The sequence below is a fragment of the Orcinus orca genome, chromosome 20 (assembly GCF_937001465.1).
Source record: "Orcinus orca chromosome 20, mOrcOrc1.1, whole genome shotgun sequence".
Classification (NCBI taxonomy): domain Eukaryota; kingdom Metazoa; phylum Chordata; class Mammalia; order Artiodactyla; family Delphinidae; genus Orcinus; species Orcinus orca.
Window position 1 is genome coordinate 3,257,646 of NC_064578.1, and position 24,521 is coordinate 3,282,166.

Sequence of the window (24,521 nt, forward strand, 5' to 3'; positions counted from 1 at the left end):
GACACAAGTAACATTCCATCAAGCGTGCTAGCTGCTTGGCCAGCTGGAACTGGTCAATTCACACGGCAAGGGAGCAGCAAAGAGTCCACACAGCACCAGCTACCGCCAGGCCCTGTCCACTCCCATTTTGCCCAATAGGGCAGCCACTAGCTACATATGGACACTGCGCGTTTGAAATGTGGCTGGTATGAACTGAGATGTAAAACACACTAGGGCTTCCCTGGTGGCGCAGTGGTTGAGAGTCCGCCTGCCGATGCAGGGGACACGGGTTCGTGCCCCGGTCTGGGAAGATCCCACATGCCGCGGAGCGGCTGGGCCCGTGAGCCATGGCCGCTGAGCCTGCGCGTCCGGAGCCTGTGCTCCGCAACGGGAGAGGCCACAGCGGTGAGAGGCCCGCGTACCGCAAAAATAATAAATAAATAAAAAATAAAACACACTAGATTTTGGAGATTCAGTACATGAAAAAAAGAATGTAAACTATTTCTTTAATACTTTTTATATTGATTGCATGTTGAATTGATAATATTAGGAATCTATTGGGATAAATGAACTATATTATTAACATTGATTTCACCTGTTTCTTTTTAGTTTTGGGGGTTTTTTTTTTCTTTTTAGTTTTTAAATGTGACTTCGAGAAAATTTTAAATTAGGCCTAGGAATCACATTGTATTTCCACTGGACGGTGCTGATCTAGGTATTATCTCCTGTAATCCTCCCAGCTCCCCTGTGAGGTGGGTGCTACGCTGTGATTCAGAGGAAAAAACTGAGACTTTGCAGAATAAATTGTTCAATGTCAGAGGGTGAGGGAGTGAACCAGGGATGAGAACCGGGGTTATCAGAGCCCAAAGCCCATTCTCCCACAGCTAGGTGGGCTACTCTCTCAAACAACAACAAAAGTCTGCATTTTCAGCAGGGGCCACTAATGTCTTAAACCAAACAAGTGGCTACAGATGTGGACAAAACCATAAGCCGATCTATTTAGGGAAGTACTTTGGGGTGGAGGGAGAGCTTTCACCACCATTCAGATTACACTCTAGGAACGGACTCTGATAAGCCCAGGGAACTGGATCTTTGAAATGAGTGATGAAGCAGTCATTAGGGAAATTTAGGGGTTCTTGGTCTCCTTCTCCATGATATCCAAGGACATGTTATAAGAAAAAAAAAAGGTTAGGGAATTTCCTGGTAGCCCAGTGGTTAGGACTCTGCACTTTCACTGCCAAGGTTGTGGGTTCGACCCCTGGTCAGAGAACTAAGATCCCACAAGCCACATGGTGTAACCAAAAAAATTTTTTTTAATTAAAAAAAAAAGAAAGAAAAGAAATGTTGTTAAATGTCCATCGACAGATGAATGGATAAAGAAGATGTGGTACATATATACAATGGAATACTACTCAGCCATAAAAAAGAACGAAATAATGCCATTTGCAGCAACGTGGATGCAACTAGAGCTTATCATACTAAGTGAAGTAAGACAGAAAGAGAAAGACAAATATCATATGATACCACTTATATTTGGAATCTACAATATGACACAAATGAATCTATCTATGAAACAGGCTCACCAACAAAGAGAAGAGAGTTGTGGTTGCCAAGGGGGAGGGGTGGGGGAGGGATGGAGTAGCAGTTTGGGATTAGTAGATGCAAACTATTATATATAGAATGGATAAACAACAAGGTCCTTCTTTAGAGCACAGGAAACTATATTCAATATCTTATGATAAACCATAATGGAAGAATATGAAAGAGAATATATATATATAACTGAATCACTTTGCTGTACAGCAGAGATTAACACAACACTGTAAATCAGCTACACTTCAATTTAAAAAAAAGAAAGAAAAGGTTATGATCCATACAACATGATCCATTTTTATAAATGCCTTTTATAAGCCTTAGCATTTGAACTACAAATAAAGAAGTTAAATGTACCAGTTATCTTTTTCTTTTTAATTTATTTATTTTTGGCTGCGTTGGGTCTTCGTTGCTGCACGTGGGCTTTCTCTAGTTGTGGTGAGCGGAGGCTACTCTTCGCTGCGGTGCACAGGCTCCTCATTGCGGTGGCTTCTCTTGTTGCGGAGCACAGGTTCTAGGTGCCCGGGCTTCAGGAGTTGTGGCTCGCGGGTTCTGGAGCTCAGGCTCAGCAGTTGTGGTACATGGGTTTAGTTGCTCCGCGGCATGTGGGATCTTCCCAGACCAGGGCTCGAACCCATGTCCCCTGCACTGGTAGGCAGATTCTTAACCAGTGTGCCAACCAGGGAAGCCCATGCCAGTTATCTTGATGTAAGTTCTACCCAATACCCTTCCAATCGCCCAAAACAAAATTGCAGAGAAGCCTGCCCGTCAGGGGCATATGCTGCCTCTTCGTCGCACTATGGATACAGTCTAGGAACAGAAAGGGAAGTGGTGGGGCTTCTCTGGTGGCGCAGTGGTTGAGAGTCTGCCTGCCGATGCAGGGGACACGGGTTCGTGCCCCGGTCCGGGAAGATCCCACATGCCGCGGAGCGGCTGGGCCCGTGAGCCATGGCCGCTGAGCCTGTGCGTCCGGAGCCTGTGCTCTGCAACGGGAGAGGCCACAACAGTGAGAGGCCCGTGTACCGCAAAAAACAAAACAAAACACACACACACACACACACAAAAAAGAAAGGGAAGTGGTGGCCTGTGTCCCAGCAACATATAGAAAACCAGCAGGATGCAGTCCTTCCATCTCCCTAAAGGCCAGTCCCTCGAGGGATCGGGGGCCAGGGGTCACCCTTGACACCAGGAGAAACTGAGGGTTACTTCAGGAAGTGGTGATTTAAGGATGTGGCCCAGTCCCTCATAATCACCCACTGTTCATCCGTTTCCACTCTATCTACTGATCCCAAGACACTTGTCGTGTTTCACACTTCTAGTGTCCCGTTTCAATTTATATTCAACTTGCACTCCTCCTTAGCAAATGTTGATCCATTTACAATTCAGTGTTTATTGTGTCAAGGATGCTGAGCTCCAAATTCCTCCCTTGGAAAGGCTGTTATTGTAATTGCCATGCCTATCATCAAGGATGCAAAGATCTGCCAAACACACCACCTCCCAGAAGGCCTCCTGGGATTGTTCCTGGGGTGGAGGTCAGGGGAGGCGGGATGGTGTTGGTAGGGGGATCTCCAGGATCATGTTTTGAAATCCATTCTAGACTTGTTTTTGCTATTGACATGTGACACTCACTGTTACTTCTCAAAAAATCTTGCTCCAAAGATGCTGACCTCGCTAACATGGACTGTGGCCCCAGCAAGGAACTAGGGTCCTTCCTGCTCATCCCGGGATAGGCGGAGCGTGACCTGGGGGGAATGTGCTTCCTTCTGAGTCACAAGACCAAACTGGGGTGACTGTGGGTCGGGAAAGACAAACACCCCACTCAAGTCCCAAGAGCTTGACGAGCAGATTATCATTTTTCTTACACTGGAGATGAACTGAAATCCTTTGTTTTAAAAGTTATGGCTCTGCCTTTGAGCCTCTGTGTATTTTAATTTTTATCAAGGGTTTTTACCTGCCAGCATCTCGAATGGCTAACTTTAGGTGCATTAGCCTGAGTCCATCCTCTGCTTAAGATTAGAAGCAAGGCGCTTGAATTCCCTAGACCCACTCCTCCCCCCACCTCCCCCGTGTGCTGCCTTTTAAAAATTGATTATCTGACATGTACACACACGTTCATAGCAGCACAATTCATAATAACCAAAAGGCAGAAACAAGCCAAATTGTTCATCGACGGACAAAGGGATAAACAAATGTGGTCTGTGCATATAACTAAATATTTTTCAGCCTTAAAAAGGAAGGAAATTCTGACACACTACATGGTGGATGAACCATAAGTACATTATGCTAAATGAAAGAAACCAGACACAGAAGGACACACACGGTCTGATTTCACTTATATGAGGCATAAACGATAGGCAAATTCGTAAGGACAGAAAACAAAATAGTGCTTTCCAGGGGCTGGGGGAGGTGGAAGGGTGAGTCAGGGTTTAATGGGGGCAGAGTTTCAGCTGGAGAAGATGGAAAAGTTCTGGAGACGGATGGTGGGTGATGGTTGCACAACAGCGTGAATGTACTTAATGCCACTGAACTGTACACTTCAAAGTACTTAAAATGGTACGTTTTATGTTATGTATATTTTACCACAGTAAAAAAATTTTAACACTTTCGGCAACAGGAAAAGATGAACGAGATGCACTCTTTGAATGATAAATATTAACCTTATGACAATGAAAACCTTCCAATTCTGAAATGTTGAATCAACAGCTAACCAAGGAATGTAGGATGGGGGAAAATCAAATTGCTATTTCCTTGAACATGTGCAGAAAAAACTGGATGTTAATATATAGATTTTGAATGTAAAAATATATTTTAAAATATGTGTAAAAAATTTTTGAGGAGTTGAGAGAAAATATAAAGATCACTTTCCATGTGAGGCTGTAAACTGCTTGTTGACACTTTACTGATTCCTTTGTTTCCCTGATGTTCACTATGGATTTAATTTAGGACAGCTCCCCACTCAAACTGGTTTTACGCTTTATAAAGATAAAAGATACTTGTAGGAAATTTCCACGCTGTAGAAAAGCATAAGGAAAAAATTTAAATTCCCTGAAATTAAATCACTCAATATAAATACCATCAACATTTGGATAACACCCTTCCAAACCCCTTGCTATTCTAATGGTTGGAGGTAGGTAGATTAGCTGGACAGATTAGATTAGCTGGATAGATAAATGATTGATGGATGGATAGATAGATAGATTAGAAGGATAGATAAATGACTGATGGATGGCTAGATAGATTAGAAGGATAAATGACTGATGCATGGATAGACAGATTAGAAGGATAGATAAATGACTGATGGATGGATGGATTAGAAGGATAGATAAATGATTGATGGATAGATAGGTAGATAGGTAGATAATGAATGGACAGATGATGGAGAGATAGCTAGATTAAGTTTACACAAATACAATCATTATATTTTCCCTTTTTTTACTCAGCAAAACATTGTATAGATAATTCCATGTTAAGGAATATATATATCTTCAGAATATATGATGATAAAAGAATTCATCCAGAAGACGTAACAATCCTAAATGTGTATGCACCTAAAAACAGAGAATCAAAATACGTGAATAAATAAACAATAGAAATGAAAGGAGAGAAGGCCAAATTCTAAAATTATACTTTGGGGAATTCCCTGATGGTCCAGTGGTTAGGACTTGGGGCTGTCACTGCCGGGGCCAGGGTTCGATCCCTGGTCAGGAACTAAGATCCCGCAAGCCATGGAGCATGGCAAAAAATAAAAATAAAAATTATACGTAATGACATAAACACTCTCTCAGAAACCGATCAAATAAGTAGACAGAAAATCACCAAGAATATAGAAGACCTGAACAACACAGCAACCAACTTGACCCAATTAACACTTACAGAACAGCCAGCCAACAACAGGACAGTCTTCAAGACGGACCGTATCCTCAGCCACATAACAAACCTTAGCAAATTTAAAATAATTGAAATCATACAAAGTAGGTTCTCTGACCACAGCAGAATTAAACTACAAATTAATGACAAAAAAGATACTTAGAACCCCCCCACACAAAAAAATATTTGGGAATTAAACACATGTCTAAATAATTCCTGGGTCAAAAAGTTAAGTCACAAGGGAAATTATAAAATATTTTGAATGGAATGAAAATGAAAATACAAAATATCAAAATTTGTGGGGTGCCAGTAAAGCACTGCTTAGAGGGAAGTTTAGAGACATCAGATGCTTAGGTTAGAAAAGAAGATAGTTTTCAAATAAGTGATCTATGACTTTACCTTAAGGAATTAGGAAAACAAAAAAAAGGGCAAATTAAACCCAAAGCAAGCAAAATGAAAGAAAAAATAAAGACAGCAACAAGTGTGAATTAAATTAAAAACAGAAAAACAGTGGGTAAAATCAATAAAACCAAAAGCTCTTTCTTTGAAAAGATCAAGAAAATTGATAAACCTCTAGCCAGACTGACCAAGAAAAAAAAAAAGACAAAAACTACCAAAATAAGGACTATCATACACATCTCAGAGATATTAAACAAAGAACAAAGTAATATTGTAAACAACTCTATGAGAAATTGGACAACTTGGGTGGAACTGACCAAGGACACAGATTACCGAAACTCACAAAATAGATCATCTAAATAGTCCTATGTCTAAAGAAATTGAGTTTGTATTTTTAAAAAACCTTCCAAGAAAGAAACTCCAAGCCCTTTACCAAACATTTAATAAAGGAATAATACAAATTCTACAGTGTCTTCCAGAAAATAAAAGATAAGAGAACAATTCCCAAGTCATTCCATTCAGCCAGCATTACCCAGATACCAAAACCAGAGAAATACTACACAAGACAGGAAAATTACAGACCCATATCCCTCGTGAATATAGGTACCAACGTCCTCATTAAAATATTAGCAAATCACAGCCATTCATAAGAAAACAAAATCAACACCAAGTAGAATTTAGCCTGGAATTCTAGGCTGGATCAACATGAGAAAATCAACCAGTGTAATCTACTGTATTAGGAGATTAAAGAATAAAAACCACACATCATTATCTGGATAGATACAGAAAATGTATTTGACTAAATCTAATATCTATTCATGACATTAAAAAAAAAAAAAAAAAAACCTCTGCAAACTAAGTTTCCGCTTCTCCATTCTTTGGCCATTGGATAAAGTTTGTGCTGTTCCAGTCTCAAAAAAATAAAAAACCTCTCAGCAAATTAAGAATATAAGGGAACTTTTCTAACCTGATAAAGGACATCTACAAAAAACCTACAGCTAACATTATCCTCATCGTTGAAAAACTGAATGCTTTCCCCCTACATTCAGGAATAAGGCAAGCATGCCCACCCTCACCCTACAGAGTTGAAAACATGTCTTCCCAAAAATCTATACAAAAAACTTCAAAACTTACAGCTTTAGCTTTGCTCAAAATTGCTAAAAATCAGAAACAATCTAGACGTCCTTCAGTGGATGACTAGATAAAGAAACTGTGGTATGTTTCCCTACGATGGTATAGTATATGCTACATTTCCATAAGCCAGAATACTACTCAGCAAAACAAAATAATAAGGAACAAACTATCAATTACATACAACATGGATGAATCTGAAATACACTAAATGAAAGCAGCCAGACATAAGAAAGTACAGTCTGTATGACTCCATTTATACGACATTCTTGAAATGGCAAAACTAGAGGGGAGAGGAGAGGTCCGTGACTGCCTTGGATTACGGATGGGGGGGGGGGTTCCGTCTACAAAGGGGCAGCTCGGGGTACTGGGTGGGGTGGGAAGTGGCACAGCTCCATTTCCTGGTGTGCTGGTGGCTGCAGAACCCCACACAGTTGTCAAAACATAAAGACCGTACCTCAAAAAAAGTGAAACTTACTATACGAAAAATTTAAAATAAATTTTGTAGAAGCTAGAAACACACACACACCCACTTCCTAGCCATCCTGCCATGTACGGTCTTATAGATAAACTTTAGATTAATTGTGGGGCTATTTTTAAAGCTCACGAATAATTTGCTTGGAACTGCACTTGAATTATAGATAATTCGTGAAGAACTGACATACTTTCAACAGTAGGTCTTTCTATCCAAGAACATCCGTGTCATCTTTTATGCCCTTTAACAGAGTCCTTGAGTTTTTTCACTTTGGCTCCTACACGTTTTTCTGAAAAATTTCCTAGGTTTTTAATGCATTTTGTTGTTACTGAAAATGAAATCTTTTTTCCATTGCGATTTCTAAGTGATCATTATTGGTTTAAAGGGAAAATACAGATTTCTGAGTAGCTGTTTTATAACTGGCCACCTCACTCATCTCCCTGTTCATATTAATATCAATTATTAATTAATATGATGACACATATGCTTACATCACCCACCAATAGTGACTGCTTTTTTCCACCCTGTATATGTCTGACTTCCCTTTTTTCAAATTGCGATGACTAACGCTTCGAAAACAATGTGAAGTAATTCCACTTTTATTTTCTAAGTTCCACCCGCAAGTAGGAGACCAAGCAGCTGTCCAGCCTTTTGCTTTCGGGCATCATTTTTCTAAACTCAAAATCAAAAGCGCGGAGCCTGTATACACATCGCTCTGTATTTCTCACAACTTCCCATTCATTAAAAATTAATGACTCGGCAATATTGAAAATTTTAAAGGAAGAAAGCAAATCGTTGCTCCCCACGCCACGACCCCAGCCAGCCGCCTCCGGTTTGCTCTCCGCGCTCATCCTGTGTAGTTAGCACTTAGTTGTTATCGGAACATAGGAAATGTCAGTTCAGAGGTTGAAAGCACTTCCTGGATCCTGCACGCAGACCCTAGACCCAGACAGGCATCCGCGCACGTTCCCACCTCCCCGTCAGAAACGGCGATAAAACAGTGGAAAACAGAAAGCATCGGAGTGACAGCTTCTCTAAGGATCACTGTGAAAAGACAGGAGGGAAACAAACCGGGCGTGGTGCCTGTCCCATACTCCCCGCAACCCCAGAAGGGGACGGAGCTGGCAAGGAAGCAGACAGCCAGAACGGCCGCATCGTCAGGCTGGGCTGGCTGATCCAGCAGCTAGAAAGGCCAGGAGAGCTGTCCCTGTCACTGACTGACTGGGTAACCGTGGACAAATCAACTCCCCTTAGTAAAGAGAGCAAACTGAATTTCTAAGGACACTTCCAGCCCTAAGTTCTCATATCTGTTTCTTTGGGGAAACTGGGCACCTGGGATGAGGGTTGAGCCATCAGAGCAAGACGACTGAGAAGCAATTCCAGGTTTTTTCCAGATCATGAAATCAACCGCTCCTTGTGTTGGAAAGGACCGGAGGGCTGACCTAACATAACCTCCTCCCCTTCAGGAATCCCCTCTCGAACACCCTTGACATCCCAAGACTGCCTGATTCTGACCCTGTGTCCTTTCCATGGGTCTAAATGGCAATTCTCAGACGCTGGTACAGGGACAACACCAGTCTGAGACGGTCTTCACCCTTTGGAGCCAAAATTTCTTTTATGAATAATGACACTGCCATATGGGAGCTGGTTTTGAAAATCACCTTATAACAAAATCAAAGCATCAATTCCCCCAACACACACAGGGTTCTTTTCCTGCTAGTGTTTAAAACACCAAAGAGTAAGAAGCCCTAGAGAACATCATATGTGATCAAACATATCATACATGAAAGTAGAACACGCTGTGAGAGTATCACTGTTTCTGTGCATGTGATAAACAATAAATGCAAATACAAAAATATGGTTTGTGGTGGCGAGAATATAAGTGCTCTTTCACCTTTTTCCCCCTCACACCCTGAGATGGGAATGCAGGATCACACATGTGTGTAACCCCAGACTGTCTACAACTGATGAACGTGCATATTAATTACTGAGCCAGGGAACAGAAACTCACCCAGGTAGTCTCATGCCTGACATCTGAACAACCAGAGAAGATTTAAGATAGTCCTAGAAACTGGGAAGCGTTCCTAAGGTGCACTAAGATGGGGACCTGTATTTGAAACCAGCTCCCATCCTCCCAGGTTTAAGGCAGAGGTTCTCTTGGACACTCACTGACCTGGGAGTTGTGTAAGATAAAGAAACGCAGAAATAGGGGGAAGGCGTGCATTTCAGATCGTCATACCTCATTCTCAAAAGGCATCTGACCATTTGTTTCCACGAGTTACAGTATTTAAACTGTTCCCAGATACTAATGCTTTTGACCGAAACGCACTACAATCTTGCACAAAAATAGACTATACTCTTCAGAGGGAATGGAAATATTCTTTTTTTTAATTAATTTTTATTGGAGTATAGTCGCTTTACAATGTTGTGTTAGTTTCTGCTGTGCAACAAAGTGAATCAGTTATACAGAGACATACATCCGCTCTTCTTTTTAGCTTTGGAGTAGAAATATTCTAATTGGCATCCTAGATAAATACATTATTGGATAAAGTATGAATGGGTTTTCACGAGAGGCGCTGTGCTTTAATCTTACTTCTTCCAGTAAAATCAGAACAGAATAGAGCCCAGAAATAGACCCACTTAGACGCGGCCACTTGATTCTCTATAAAGGTGCCAAGGCGATTTAACAGAGAAAGAATAATTTTTCCAGCTAATGGTAGTCCCAACAGCTGAACAATTGGGCACACATATAGGAAAAAAAAAAAAAAGACCAGTGACTCATATCATATACGAAAATGAACTCAAAATAAGTCTAAGACATAAATGTAAGCTAAAACTATAAAACTTCTAGAAGAAAACACAGGAGAAAATCTAAGTGACTTTGGGTTGGGCAAAGATTTCTTAAACAGGACACAAAAAAACTATAAAAGAAATATTTGAGGGGCTTCCCTGGTGGCGCAGTGGTTAAGAATCTGCCTGCCAATGCAGGGGACACGTGTTCGAGCCCTGGTCTGGGAAGATCCCACAGGCCGCAGAACAAATGGGCCCGTGAGCCACAACTACTGAGCCTGTGCGTCTGGAGCCTGTGCTCCGCAACAAGAGAGGCCGTGCACCGCGATGAAGAGTGGCCCCCGCTCGCCGCAACTAGAGAAAGCCCTCGCACAGAAACGAAGACCCAACACAGCCAAAATTTAATTAATTAATTAATTAATTAATTATTTTAAAAAAAGGGCTTCCCTGGTGGCGCACTGGTTGAGAGTCCGCCTGCCGATGCAGGGGACACAGGTTCATGCCCCGGTCCGGGAAGATCCCACATGCCGCGGAGCGGCTGGGCCTGTAAGCCACAGCCGCTGAGCCTGGACGTCCGGAGCCTGTGCTCCGCAACGGGAGAGGCCACAACAGTGAGAGGCCCGCGTACCACAAAAAAAAAAAAAAAAAAGAAATATTTGATAAACTGGACTTCATCAAAAATTTTAAAAGTTTTGCTCTTAGGTGACACTGTTAAGAAAATGAAAAGGCAAACCACAAAAAATAGTTGCAAAACGTGTATCTGACAAAGGACCTGTCTCTAGAATATAAAGAACTCTTGCAACTCAATAAGAAGAAAACAAACAACCCAGTTTTCTTAAATAGTCAAATGATCTGAGCAGACATTTCATCAAAGAAGATAAACAGAGGGCCAATAAGCACATGAAAACATCATTGGTCATCACAGAAATACAAATTAAACCCACGAAGGGATACCCCTATATGGTCATTAGGAAAGTTAAAATTAAAACACTAACACCGCCAAGTGCTGCGAAGGATGTGGGGCAACGGGCACTATGGCACTGCTGGCGCGAGTGTAGAGTGGTGCAGCTGCTTTGGGAAACAGTTTGGTGGTCCCTTAAAAGGTAAACCATAAACCTATCACATGACCCAGCAATTCCACTCATAGGTATTTGCCACAAAAACAGAAAACATACGTTCACATTAATATATGTATAAATGAATGTTTACAGCAGCTTTATTCAAGGCTTCAAAAACTGGAGACAACCCAACTGTCCATTAACTGGTGAACTGGGGACTCCCCTGGTGGTCCAGTGGTTAAGAATCCGCCTTCCAATCCAGGGGACATGGGTTCGATCCCTGATGGGGGAACTAAGATCCCACATGCCGCGGGGCAACTAAGCCCACGCACCTCAACTAGAGAGCCTGTGTGCCGCAAACTACAGAGCCCGCGTGCTCTGGAGCCCGTGTGCCACAACTAGAGAGAAGCCCACGCGCCACAATGTGCCACAACTGAGACCCGACACAGCCATAAATAAATAAATAAAATATTAAAAACTTCATTCCTAAAAAGACTGGTGAATTGAGGAACAAACTGGGTGTCGCCAGGCCATGGAACAGTACTCAGCTAAAAGAACAAACTGCTGATACACACGACGGTGTGGGTGAATCGTAAAAGCGTGACATCAAGTTTAAAAAGCCAAACATAAAGACTACTTACTGTAACATTCCATGCACATGCAATTATTTAAAAAGACCAAACCACAGTGAGAGAAAGCAGATGAGTGGTTGCCAGGGACCAGGGGAAGAGGGAGGAGATTAGCACAAGGAGATAAGAGAACTTCGGGGAGTGATGGGAACGTTTTATCTCGTAATTGCGGTGCTTACACGACTGTACACGTTTGTTGAAACTCACTGAATTGTCCACTTAAAACTGGTGAAGTGTACTGTCCATAAATTACCCGCTGGCAAAGCTGAACCCCCAAAGCCATCCAGAGTCCGTGACCAAGAGCAAGCCCATTACTGCGGTCACCAGGAGACTAGGGTGGGGAAGTAAGACTGCAGTTTCGTTTTGCCAGAAGACTCCTCTAAATCTAGGTGAGTGAAAACAAAACACTGCAGAATTTTCAGGCTTTTCCTATGCCGCCCCCACGCCAGGCCCCTAGCCCAACCATGTGGCTCTCCGGGCACGTGGCCCAAGACTCTCGGTTTCTCTTTTTTTAGACAACTTTGACCTCAAGCTCAGAGGGGTTTTGGTTCTCAGCTGCCATGTCAGCGTGGACTTTCCACACTGCGTTCCCCCGTGTACATCCCGGACCTGGAGCCTCAGCGATCTGAGGATGCTCGCGCCCACCCTCATCCCTCCTTTTCTGTGACACTTGGCTAACACTTACATCAAGGGCAGTCTTGAAGAGAGAAGGTTCTCCATGGACCCATCACGAGATGACAGATGGTCCTCGGATCCACCTGAAAAGGCATGAGTCGGACAGGGCAGAGAGGCCCAGCCAGCCCCTCTGTGCTCCACCTCCAAGGCCGCCTGTGCGGGGCTGAGCCTTCAAAGGACCGGTACGGGCCACCAAGGAGCCATCCTCGGTGGCGAGAGTCAGGTTAGTGGGAAAGGCACCCAGCAAGGCTGGTCTGGGGTGAACCATCACCTATAGCACCACCTGCCACGCCCAGGTGCATAGGACCTCCTAAAACCAGCCCGAGCTGCTGTGTCCCCACTAGAGGAAAGGTTCAACAGCGACTATCCAAGGAGAGGCAACGTGGGATGTAAATCATGTGTATCAAGGGGCCAATAACTGGCGATACCCTCTCCTGTGTAGATAAGGGGAAATCAAAAAGGATGCTTCATAGGGAAAAGATCAACACTCCGGACCCCAACATCAACTTTTCCACGTCCACAATTCAACCCAAAGGCCACATCACACATACTGTTGCAGCTCAAGAAAAAAAAAAAAAGGAGCTTTCTCCACTGGAGAAGTTCCCAGCCGAATGAGTCCTTCCTGAGGGGCTCGGGTGGAAATCCTCGGGTTCCCTGTCCTCCAGCCTCAGCCACTCCTTTGAGTGGCTTCTGCTGACTTTAGGGCTGGATCATAGCTCATGGTGGGGCCGGCCTGGGCACTGTAGGTGTTGAGAGCATCCCTGGCCGCCACCCACTAGATGCCAATCGCACCCCCTCCTCTGGTTGTGACAACCAGAAATGCTTCCAGGCACTGCCCAATGTCCCTTGGGGGTACAACCGCCCCCCGGATGAGAACCACTGAGTTATGCTTCTTCCTTTTCTTTTTTTCGGGCGGGGGGGAGGCCACACCACACAGCTTGCAGGATCTTAGTTCCCTGACCAGGGATCGAACCCGGGCCCCGACAGTGGAAGCGTGGAGTCCTAACCACTGGACCACCAGGGAATTCCCTGCTTCAGTCTCTTTTAAATCTCTTCGCCTCCACTCCCTCCTTCCTCTGCTCCCCAGCCTTCAAATCTGCCCCCAAACCAAAGTCACCCCATTGGTACTGTCAAAGGGTCAGTGACCCAGCACAGGGTCCCTCGGAGAGCACAGTGGCTTCTAAAATGACCGAGTGCTACTGTCCCTGGGCGAGTGCCAGCCCTGCAGGGAGCAGGCTAGACCTGCCTGGTGGGCATCACCAAGTTCCCTCACCCCAGTTGGTGGCCTTCTGGCTCGATGACGCCCACCCTTTGCCTGTCAGTACCCAAGGCCCTGCGGGCAGTCTGAGGGGCAAAAGCCCACAGCACCAGAAATTCCTAGGAAGGGCTTTTCCCAACACTTCTTGAAGTGTGAGAGTAACAGGATTCAAAAGAAACTGATGTGAAAGGAAACTGAATGATGGGGCGTCACTTCCCGTCAGCGGGACCTACCACACCAGAAGACCGGGGGAGTCCCCGGGGCTGCCTGAGCCACAGATGTGGTCCATAAAAGGCCCTGAGAGCACACCTGTCAGGAGCAACCCACAGCACAGACAGGAACTTGGCCTTCAACTCTCCTGGCCCCTGGTTTTTTCTCCTATTGCCTGGCTCAGGGGTAAATTCAAACCAGGCTGGGTCATAATCCCCAGGTCTGAATGAGAAATAACTTCTGAGCTAGTTAAATATCACAATAACTGTGTTCTGGTGTCAGCTGATCTATCACAACCAGAATGTAAGTTTCTTGAGGATTTACGCTACCTGCCCCCCACCTGCTGGGCACGGTGGCCGCTCAGGTTTCCAGGTAAAGATCTGTGTGCTGAGCTCTCTGTTCAGACCACAGTCCCCAGCGGGGGCGTCAGGCCTGGGTCAGTGGCCTCAGGGCCCTGCGCTCTCCGCCTACCATGTGTTCATGAGATCAGAGTTAAGGACAGCCTCGGAGGAAAGTACACTGGGGTTTCCCTGATGGACACATCCTGGCTGCTCTGGAGGTCCGTGAGCGCCACTCCCACCTCCAGACCCGCCCTCTGTCCGCAGTGGGAGGTCCCACCTGCTCGGCCCAAAAGGAAGGGGAACCAGTACCCGCAGAGCGTCACCCTCTCGGCGGGTACCAAGCCTGGCCAAACGCCACCCTTTCTCCTGCCTGTGCCCCGCGGTGGAACGTGGCCGGGGGAGAGCACGCAACGGCTGGCCCGCCTCTCTTTTGTCACGTTCCTGATCCTCTGCGCGCCTTCCTGCTGCCCGGTAACTGGACCCATCTCTCTATCCTGCTCCTCTCTCCTGGAAACCATCGCATACTTTCTCTCTCCCCAAGCCTCCAGCACTCCCTTGATCTTGCTCCTATTTCACGGAGAAAATAAAAGCAACCAGAAAAGGAGACGGGAGCCGAGGTCCGCCTTTACTTGGCATCTTCACGGAGGGTTTACTTCCCCAGCGCCCAGCTCCCCAGGCCTGGCACTGCCCACAGCACCGGGCCACTTGGGGAGGCCACGATGCTTACCTAAGTGTATGCCCTGACACTGGCTGCAAAGCCCCTGGGGTTAGAATACTGTGTTGGATTTCCTCCTCTCTTATTGGACAAACACGCGGCCTGCAAGTGGATAGGAATGGATCAAAGGAGAAAAATTTCAAGTTGAGGATAATTCAAGCAACATCCCTTTCTCGGTCCCAGGAATAGAGCTGTGGACAAGACAGAGTTCCTAAAACAGTGGGGGAGACAGCCCTGAAAACACACATACAGGATTACAACTTGTGCAGACCCTGTGACAGAAAGAAGGGCGGGGGGGGGGGGGGAGTACAGAAAAGAGATGTGATTATAAGTCTTGAAATGGGGAGAGTATCCTGCCTCATCCAGGTGGGTCCAGTGTCATCACAAGGGTCCTTACAAGAGGACTGCAAGAGGGTCAGAGTCAGGGAAAGAGACGTGATGACAGAAACAGAGTCAGAGAGAGAGAGAAAGAGACATTTGAAGCTGTTATGCTGCTGACTTTGAAGAAAGAGGAAGGGGCCACGAGCCTAGGGATGCGGCTGCCTCTGGAAGGTGGAAAGGCCAGGAAAGGATTCTCCCCTGGCGCGTCCAGAAGGAGCACAGCCCTGCCCACACCTGCTGTCAGCCCAGTGAGACCCGTGTCAGCCTTCTGACTCCAGAGCTGCAGGAAAACAAAGTGGTGTGGTAGGACAGACATACCACATTATATTGGCTTCACATATACAACAGAATGATTCGACATTTGTACACACTGTGAAATGATCACCGCAAAAGTCTAGTTAACATCTGTCACCACACACGGCTACAGAATTTTTTTTCTTGTGACGAGAACTTTTAAGATCTGCTCTCTTAGCAACTTTCAAATACGCAAGACATTTTGTTAACCAGAGTCACCGTGCTGTACGTTATATCTCCAGGACTTAAATGTGTGTTGTTTTCAGCCATTAAGTTGGTGGTAATTTGTTACAGCAGCAAGAGGAAACTCATACGGGACCTTAAATGTCAAATCCATTCCTTGAATGATGGAAAAACTGAAAAAGGAAAATCGGGTAGTATTACGAGGCAGCAAGGCAACATATACTAGATGTCAAATCAAATGGACACCTAGTAAGTAAGTGCACTGACGGCTAAGAGGTCTTCTAATTCCTGGCAAGAGTTCAGCAAGAAACGTCTCAGGCTGCTGAGAACAGCTTCTGGAACAAAGGCTCTCCTGTCCCCAAAGCCAGACACTTTGTGTCCATTATGTCCAACAGCCCCACAAGCCCTGACTGGGGAACAGTCAGGTGCTCGCGTATAATTGCTCTGGTTTCAGCAGGAGTCACGCTCCACGCCTCCGGGAATATTTTGTCACAGATTCTCCAGGGCACTCACCATGAGGAGAGCTATGCAAAGTCAACACTAGGAAACAACTCAACCTAACCATGGAAGATTCTGAGTTCCTACGACCTTTGAGCCAGCGCTGCACAGGTCCTAGTCTGTTACGGAGCACGCTGACTGAGCTCACGTCCTGTCTCCACCACACCAGCCGTGCGCTCCTGCCCCGAAGTCCCTTTGATTGCCCTGAGCCCGTGTCCTCCTTTGCAAACTGCAGAGAGAAGCATCCACCTCAAAGAGCTGCTGCGAAGGTGAAATGAGATGTGTGAAGCAGCCGGGACCTGGCAGGTGCTAAAGACGGCAGTTATCACCTGCATCTGTACTTCAGCGCAAACATGCGTGGAGACATCCACCTCCAACAGGAAGGAGAAAGAAGAATGGTGGGAAGCAAAGGACAGAAAGTCAGACAATTTCAGTCATGCCTATAATGTAAATGATTAGTACTTTATTTTCCTTTCTTTTCTGTTTTGGCTGCATTGGGTCTTTGTTGCTGCACACAGGCTTTCTCTAGTTGTGGCAAGCGGGGGTTACTCTTCGTTGCAGTGAGCGGGCTTCTCATTGTGGTGGCTTCTTTTGTTGCAGAGCACGGGCTCTAGGCGCGCGGGCTTCAGTAGTTGCAGCACGTGGGCTCAGGAGTTGCAGCACTCGGGCACTAGGATGCACGGGCTTCAGTAGTTGTGGTGCGCGGGCTCAGTAGTTGTGGCTTGCGGGCTCTAGAGCGCAGGCTCGTAGTTGTGGTGAATGGGCTTAGTTGCTCCACGGCATCTGGGATCTTCCCAGACCAGGGATCGAACCCGTGTCCCCTGCATTGGCAGGTGGATTCTTTTTTTTTTTTTTTTTCTCACTGTTGTGGCCTCTCCCATTGTGGAGCACAGGCTCCGGACGCGCAGGCTCAGCGGCCATGGCTCACGGGCCCAGCCGCTCTGCGGTAGGTGGGATCCTCCTGGACCGGGGCACGAACCCAGGTCCCCCGCATCGGCAGGCGGACTCTCAACCACTGTACCACCAGGGAAGCCCGGCAGGTGGATTCTTAACCACTGCACCACCAGGTTAAGTCCCTCTTTCTTTCTTTTTTTTTTTTTTTTTGGCCATGCCGCATGGTTTGTGGGATCTTAGATCCCCAACCAGGGATTGAACCTGGGCCCTCGGCAGTGAGAACATGGCATCCCGACCACTGGACAGCCAGGGAATTCCCAATCATTCATACTTTTAAGGGCAGCTGGGCTGGATACAAACTCCACGTAGTTCAGAGGCCAGACCCATGGGGAAACTGGAGGGAGACCCTCCCTTGACTTATACGGACGAGCACACACACTGAGGTGAGTCGCTAACGCGAGAGGCCAATGCTGGCTGCACATTCCTCAGGCCATAAACCAGTGACCCCGGGCTCACCGTCTTACGTGAAGGGGTACTTTTAAGAGCAGCAGTCTTCCCAGAAGGCCCCTGGGTGATTCTGAGGGTTTTGAGAACCACTGCTCTAGGAAAAGTATTTTATTGCTTCTGGGAGAAAGGTGCTCCCCGAAATATCGAGCCAGGATCTTTCGACTGGTAGCTCCACAGAAACCTATCTAAACTTGTAGGATTAACATTGACGAAGTGTAGGGGGTCGATGGAAAAGAAACTGGCGTTTGACAGAATTGTCCAAGATAAGTTATGTGAACTCAAACAGACATATAGAAAAAGCGCAGCAGTACAGGCCACTGGGACCCCCCAGTGGTTGGGTCACTCTATTTTTTCCTAGTCCTTCTCCAAACTCTTAACTTCCCCATTGCAGAGTCTCATGGAGTTGACCTCTCACTTCAGGCGCATTTCCAGAAGTGTTTAGACGCTCTGCTCTGAAAGTCTCCTTCTCTAAAGGCAATATTTAATGATCCCTCTGATTCTTACCCTCTCTGACCAGACAAGGGGATCCACAGAAGCCCTAAGTACCTCCTGAGAGCATCTGACTCCCAAACTGCCGCTGCCATTGAGGGCATGAAGCCTCCATCTCCCCACCTAAAGGCATGCCTGTTGTGAAATCTAGGGTGTAGAGGGATGTTCAGAAAATAGCTTCTTGAACGAGGCTTCCTTCCTGTGGCCAATTTCATGTAGACATGTCACAATTGCAGGGGGAAAAAAATGAGAGGTTAAAAAAATACACTGGATTTGCTGAAAAAGTTATTTCTTGTAAAAAGCATCTCCCTTCCACTTAGGGAGGACATGAACAGGCAGATGCCCCTCGGTTTCCTTTATCTGTGAAGGTGAAGAAAACCTCACTTCAGCAAGGGCTCTGCGCCTAGGCCAGCAGCCATCTGCCCAGCCATGGGGTGAAAATAACTTGCAGGGTCGATCAGACCAAACCCCAGCACACTCATGGCCTGTCCAGTGGGCTCTGTTTGAACACTTCGCATGACCTCAGAAAAATGTGACGGTTCAGCCTGCAGAACCTGGCGGAGATGTGGGTAGATCTTCCACTTGCATGCGGTTACTCCATTCCTGCCTACAGCCCTTAAAAGGTCTTTCAGTTCAGGTCACAAGTGGTAAACCTCTCTCCGTCTTCATCCGAAATGTCTTTGTGTCGCAGTTCCTCTTGAGGGATGGTTTAGCCTGGTTTAGATTCTAGCTTGACAGTTACTTTCGCTCATCTCTTTGAAGATATTGTTCTATTGTGTTCCATTTTAATAAGCATGCTGGGATAACTGGGCATCCATATGGGAAAAAAAATGAAACTGGAGCCCTACCTCACACCATAGACAAAAAACTCAATTCTGTGTGAATTATAGGCCTACATGTGAAGGCAATAATACAAAGTCTTTAGAATTAAGGTAGAAATCTCTCTTCACGAACTTGGAATAGGGAAACCTTCCTTAAGACAAAAACAAGTCAATAACCATAAAGGGAAAGATTAATAAATTCAACTCTACTATAATTTATCCCCAAAAAATGCCATTAAAAAATCCACAGATGAGGGCTTCCCTGGTGGCGCAGTGGTTGAGAGTCCGCCTGCTGACGCAGGGGACACGGGTTCGTGCCCCGGTCTGGGAGGATGCCACATGCCGCGGAGCGGCTGGGCCCGTGAGCCATGGCCGCTGAGCCTGCGCGTCCGGAGCCTGTGCTCCGCAACGGGAGAGGCTGCAACAGTGAGAGGCCCGCGTATCATAAAAAAAAAAAAAAAAATCCACAGATGAGAGAAGATATTTATAATACATGCACCAAACAACTGGTTCAGGATATATAAAGATCTCCTACAAAGCAATAAGGAAATGACAGACACCATAACTGGAAAACTGGAGGACACTTTTTACAAGAAATCCAGAGGCCAATAAACACACAAAAGCAGGCTCAACCTCACTGGTAATCAGATAAATACAAATTAAAACCATAATGAGGTACAACTACGTACACCCTATGACCTACAATTCCACATCTAGCATATGCCCGATAGAAATGCAAATACCAGAATACATGTGAAAAAAAATATATACACATATATATGTATCTGTGTGCATGTATGTGTATATATACGTATGTATATGTATATATAGTAATTCCCAAAGCATAAGGGAAAACGTCCATCAGCATTAGAATGGATAAACTGTGGTATATTCATGCAAAGGAATAATATACAGCAATGAAGATCAATCGCCTAGGGCTACACATGACACAGATGAATCTTTAATAGAGTGTTGAGTGAAAGGAGCCAGTCCCACCCCTCCCTCCAAAAAAATTGCATATGATATGGTTCCACTAGTATCAATTTGGAAATAAATGAAAATGGAACATTTAGGGATACATACACAGGCCAGGGGAGCAGAAGGCAAAGTAGGGATCAGATGACCACCGGGGCAGTGGCTGCTCCAGGGACGGAGGGCCTGATGGGAGGGGATACTTCCCAGGGACGCGTCAGCGACACATTTATATTTTATGCACTTTTCTGTGAAACGTTAACACAATAATAAGGGAAAGTTAAGGGTACCTGCTAAAATAATAGGAACGCAATGTATATCTTCCAAACTAGCAGATTAGAAAACCTGCAGAGGGACTTCCCTGGTGGTGCAGTGGTTAAAAATCTGCCTGCCAATGCAGGGGACACGGGTTCGAGCCCTGGTCCGGGAAGATCCCACATGCCGCGGAGCAACTAAGCCCGTACGCCACAACTACGGAGGCTGCGCTCTAGAGCCCGCGAGCCACAACTACTGAAGACCGCACTCTGCAACAAGAGAAGCCACCACAATGAGAAGCCCGCGCACCGCAACGAAGAGTAGCCCCCGCTCGCCGCAACTAGAGAAAGCCCGTGTGCAGCAACAAAGACCCAACGCAGCCATAAATAAATAAATAAAATAAAGGTTAGCATGGATTCTTTAAAAAGAAAAAAAAGAAAACCTGGGGAGAAGAGTGCAGAGAGGGATATAAAAAGATTAACAAAACTTAAAGCAAAATGTTGGGGACAAGAATAACACCGAAAGGAGAGTAAACAGAAAGAGCAACCTAAATGCCAGTGGGAAGAGGTCAGCTGAGTGAACTGGAGGCGTCCACTCACTGGGCGGCTGCCCCCTCGATGCCCACCGCACACGACTGAGAGGAAAGGGAGGTTCCCACGCCGAGGCAGCATCACAGTCTGTCTTTGTTTAAAATAAATACACGTTGACATGGCTACACACACGCATCTACAGGTTCTGAGGGACCATTCAGCAAAGTGTTAAACAGTGGTTATCTCCGGGTGGTACAACTGTGGATCGTTTTTCATTTGTATCTCTAATATTTCTACCATTAACTTGTGTCACTTAGACTTTTTTAAGACTTTATATTTTAGAGCAGTTGTAGGTTCACAGCAAAATTGAGAGGAAGGTAGAGAGAGTTCCCATACACCCCCGTCCCTGTCCCCACACACACACAGCCTCCCCGCACTGTCAACATCCCCACCAGAGTGGTCCATTCATCACACCTGATGAATCTACATTGACACGCCATCATCACCCGCAGTCAACAGTCTACACTGGGGCTCATTCTCGGTGTTGCACATTCTGTGGATCTGGACAAACCTATAAGGATGTGTATCCACCAGCGTAGTATCACACAGAGTATTTTCACTGCCCTAAAAATCCCCTGTGCTCCACCCATTCACCTCTCCCTGCCCCTAATCCCTGGCATCCACTGATCTTTTTATTCTCTCCAGAGTTCTGCCTTTTCCAGAATGTCACAGGGCTGGAAGCATACAGTCTACAGCCTTTTCGGATTGGCTTCTTTTGCACGGTAATATGCCTTTAAGGCTCCTCCACGTCTTTTCACGGCTTCATAGCGCATTTCTCTTTAGTGCTGAATAGTAGTATTCCATTGTCTGGGCATGCCACAGCTTATTCACTCACCTATTTAAGATATCTCGATGCTTCCAAACTTTGGCAAGATTGCTTTCTTAAGTAATGGGAGTTAAGTGGGTAACTAAGATGAAGCCATGGTATGGAGATCCTCAGAGCTGGGCCAAGTTGAGACGTCACACAGTGGGGAGCTACTGAAGATTCTTGAGCAGAGCCGCAATGGGACAAGAGCCGGGTTTGGGGAGGACCCATTCACTGCAGAATTGGGGTGTGGTGGGATCGGAGGCAAGAGCTCAGCCAGAAGGCGCTGAAACAGCCCCGAAGGAAGGTGGGGAGGGGAGTTTGAGGATGATGCAAAAAGGCCGGCGAGGGGAGGGGGAGTGGGGCCTTAAAATCTTTTAGGACATTTTGTAGGAAAGAAATAATAGAGCACAGTGAGTTTCAGGTGGCTGGGTGAGTCCCAGGAGGAGGGAGTGGGCAGGAAGTTGATGCTCAGCCTGGGAAACCAGGAGGGGAGGCTTTAAGTCAGTCGGGGTTAACCTCAAGGGCTCCCAGCGTGTGCTAAGACGATGCCCAGGGAAAGCCAGGCGCAGTTAGAGCATCTCTGGGGACGCAGAGAGGCCACTGGGTAAGAGCGCTGTCCAGAATGCATTGCACCCTCAGCTCTGACGCCTCCCTCTGGCCTTACCGCACAGTCCTACAAGGTGGGAATTACGATTCTCCCTATTCTGCAGATGGGGACAGTGACTCTCAGAGAGGTCAGGTGACTTGTCCTGGATCAGAAACAGTGCAGGATGTGACTACAATTTGAACTCGCATCTCCTGTGGGCAAATCCCACTTTGCTCTCCAATAAGCTGCTCCCACAGAGATGCTTCCATCCGTGGGGCTGAGGAGCAGAGAGAGGCGGGCAAAGGATCCCGTATGCGAGGAGAGGGTTGTGGGTGGCAGGCACAGATTGCACCTTCTGGGGATCTGGACGCCAGGCATGGCGGTGAGTGGACACAGGACGCAGCAGGTGGTCTCATAGAAGCGTGTGAGAACACGAACAGGCGTCGGGTTCCCTGGTCCTGTGAGGAGGTGCTTCACACACACTGCTCTTTCCTTCCTCACCAGAGCCTGGCACTCAGGATTGCTATCCTTCCTCCCTCTTATAATGGAAGAGTCAGAGGTCCCAAGTGGCACACAAGTCCCAAGATGTAGTAAGGCAAGAGGTCGAGGGCACAGGCTTCAGGGTCAGTCGGACTAGCTTTGAGCCTGGCTCTGTAACTTCGCAGCCTCGGGTTCCCCATCTGTAAGATGGGGACAGCATTGACAACCTCACAGGCACCCGTTACGCGCTAAAGCGTGCTCGCTGTTACTATGACTACTGCTCTTATTACATCATCACAACTAGCACCTGCACAGAAATGATGGCTCATATTGATCAAGCATTTTCCAGATGTCAGATACTGTGTTACAAAGTTTTCATAACTCTGAGACCAGTTTTTTTTTTTGTTTTTTTTTTGCGGTACGCGGGCCTCTCACTGTTGTGGCCTCTCCCGTTGCGGAGCACAGGCTCCGGACGCGCAGGCTCAGCGGCCATGGCTCACGGGCCCAGCCGCTCCGCGGCATGTGGGATCTTCCCGGACCGGGGCACGAACCCGTGTCCCCTGCATCGGCAGGTGGACTCTCAACCACTGCGCCACCAGGGAAGCCCTGAGACCAGTTTTTTTTTGAACTCCAGTTCAAGCGCCCTTTCCACGACATTATACCATTTCATTGGAAGAAACAGTCTGTGGAGAGGAAGAAACTGAAGATGCTCAAATATAAGGCTCTGGCCCCTTGGCCACCGCAGCTCTTGTCCCCGCCGGCACTCTCCGCCGCGCCGCCCGGCAGCCGCACTATGTAGCACGGTGGCGGGAAGTGGCAGCTTCACCGCCGCCACGATGCCCGAGAGGAAGCCTGGCTCCACCGAGGGGGCGGCGAAGGACGAGCCCAAGAGGATATCGGCGAGGTTGTTAGCTAAACCGGCTCCTGCAAAAGTGGAAACGCAGCCCCAAAAGCCGGCAGGAAAGAATGAATCTTCAGACAAAAAAGTGCAAACACAAGGGAAAAGGCGGGCAAAGGAGAAACAGGCTGAAGCCGCTAACCAAGAGACTAAAGAAGATGTACCTGCAGAGAATGGAGAAACCGAAAACGGGGGCAGCCCAGCCTTCGATGAAGCAGGAGAGAAAGAAGCCAAGTCACATTAACGTCACCCACCCGGTCCTCTCAGTGGTCCCTGTCCCTCTTCTTACACAACCCACAGGAATATTTTTATAACTGTTTTGTAAATGCCAGTTTTTTAGGAGCTCTAGAAACATTTTTAAAAGGGGGAAATCCCCCCCATCCCATTATTTTTAAGTGTAAAAAAAAATTTTTTTTTAAGAGGTGAAATCATTTGCTGGTTGTTCATTTTCTGGTACAACCAGAACATAGTAGGATATTGAATGTGGGGGGCTCTGATTGTCTTGGGTGTGAGCTTAACATTCCACAGGTGGGGGTAGCCTTTCTATCCTATAATACAAAGCGTACTAAATGGTAGGTTGGAGTCAGCTGTGCATTTAATGTCTTGAACACGTTTTTTTTTTTTTAATTTTTGTTGGAGTGTAGTTGCTTTACAATATTGTGTTAGTCTGTACTGTACAGCAAGGTGAATCAGTTATACATATTCATACATCCCCTCTTTTTTGGATTTCCTTCTAATTTCGGTC

At 46.3% G+C, this 24,521-nt stretch overlaps 1 protein-coding gene across 1 annotated transcript; it reads left to right on the plus strand.

Moving 5' to 3' along the window:
• Window positions 1-20,704: 20,704 nt before the first annotated feature.
• On the plus strand, window positions 20,705-24,020 carry LOC105748533 (non-histone chromosomal protein HMG-14-like). The gene has a single exon (XM_033406182.2). The coding sequence runs from the start codon at window positions 23,715-23,717 to the stop codon at window positions 24,018-24,020; it is 306 nt and encodes a 101-aa protein (XP_033262073.1). The 5' UTR covers window positions 20,705-23,714.
• Window positions 24,021-24,521: the final 501 nt, after the last annotated feature.

Excerpts from the sequence above, each read along its gene's own strand:
- LOC105748533 (XM_033406182.2), top strand. The coding sequence starts at position 23,715 with ATGCCCGAGAGGAAGCCTGGCTCCACCGAGGGGGCGGCGAAGGACGAG.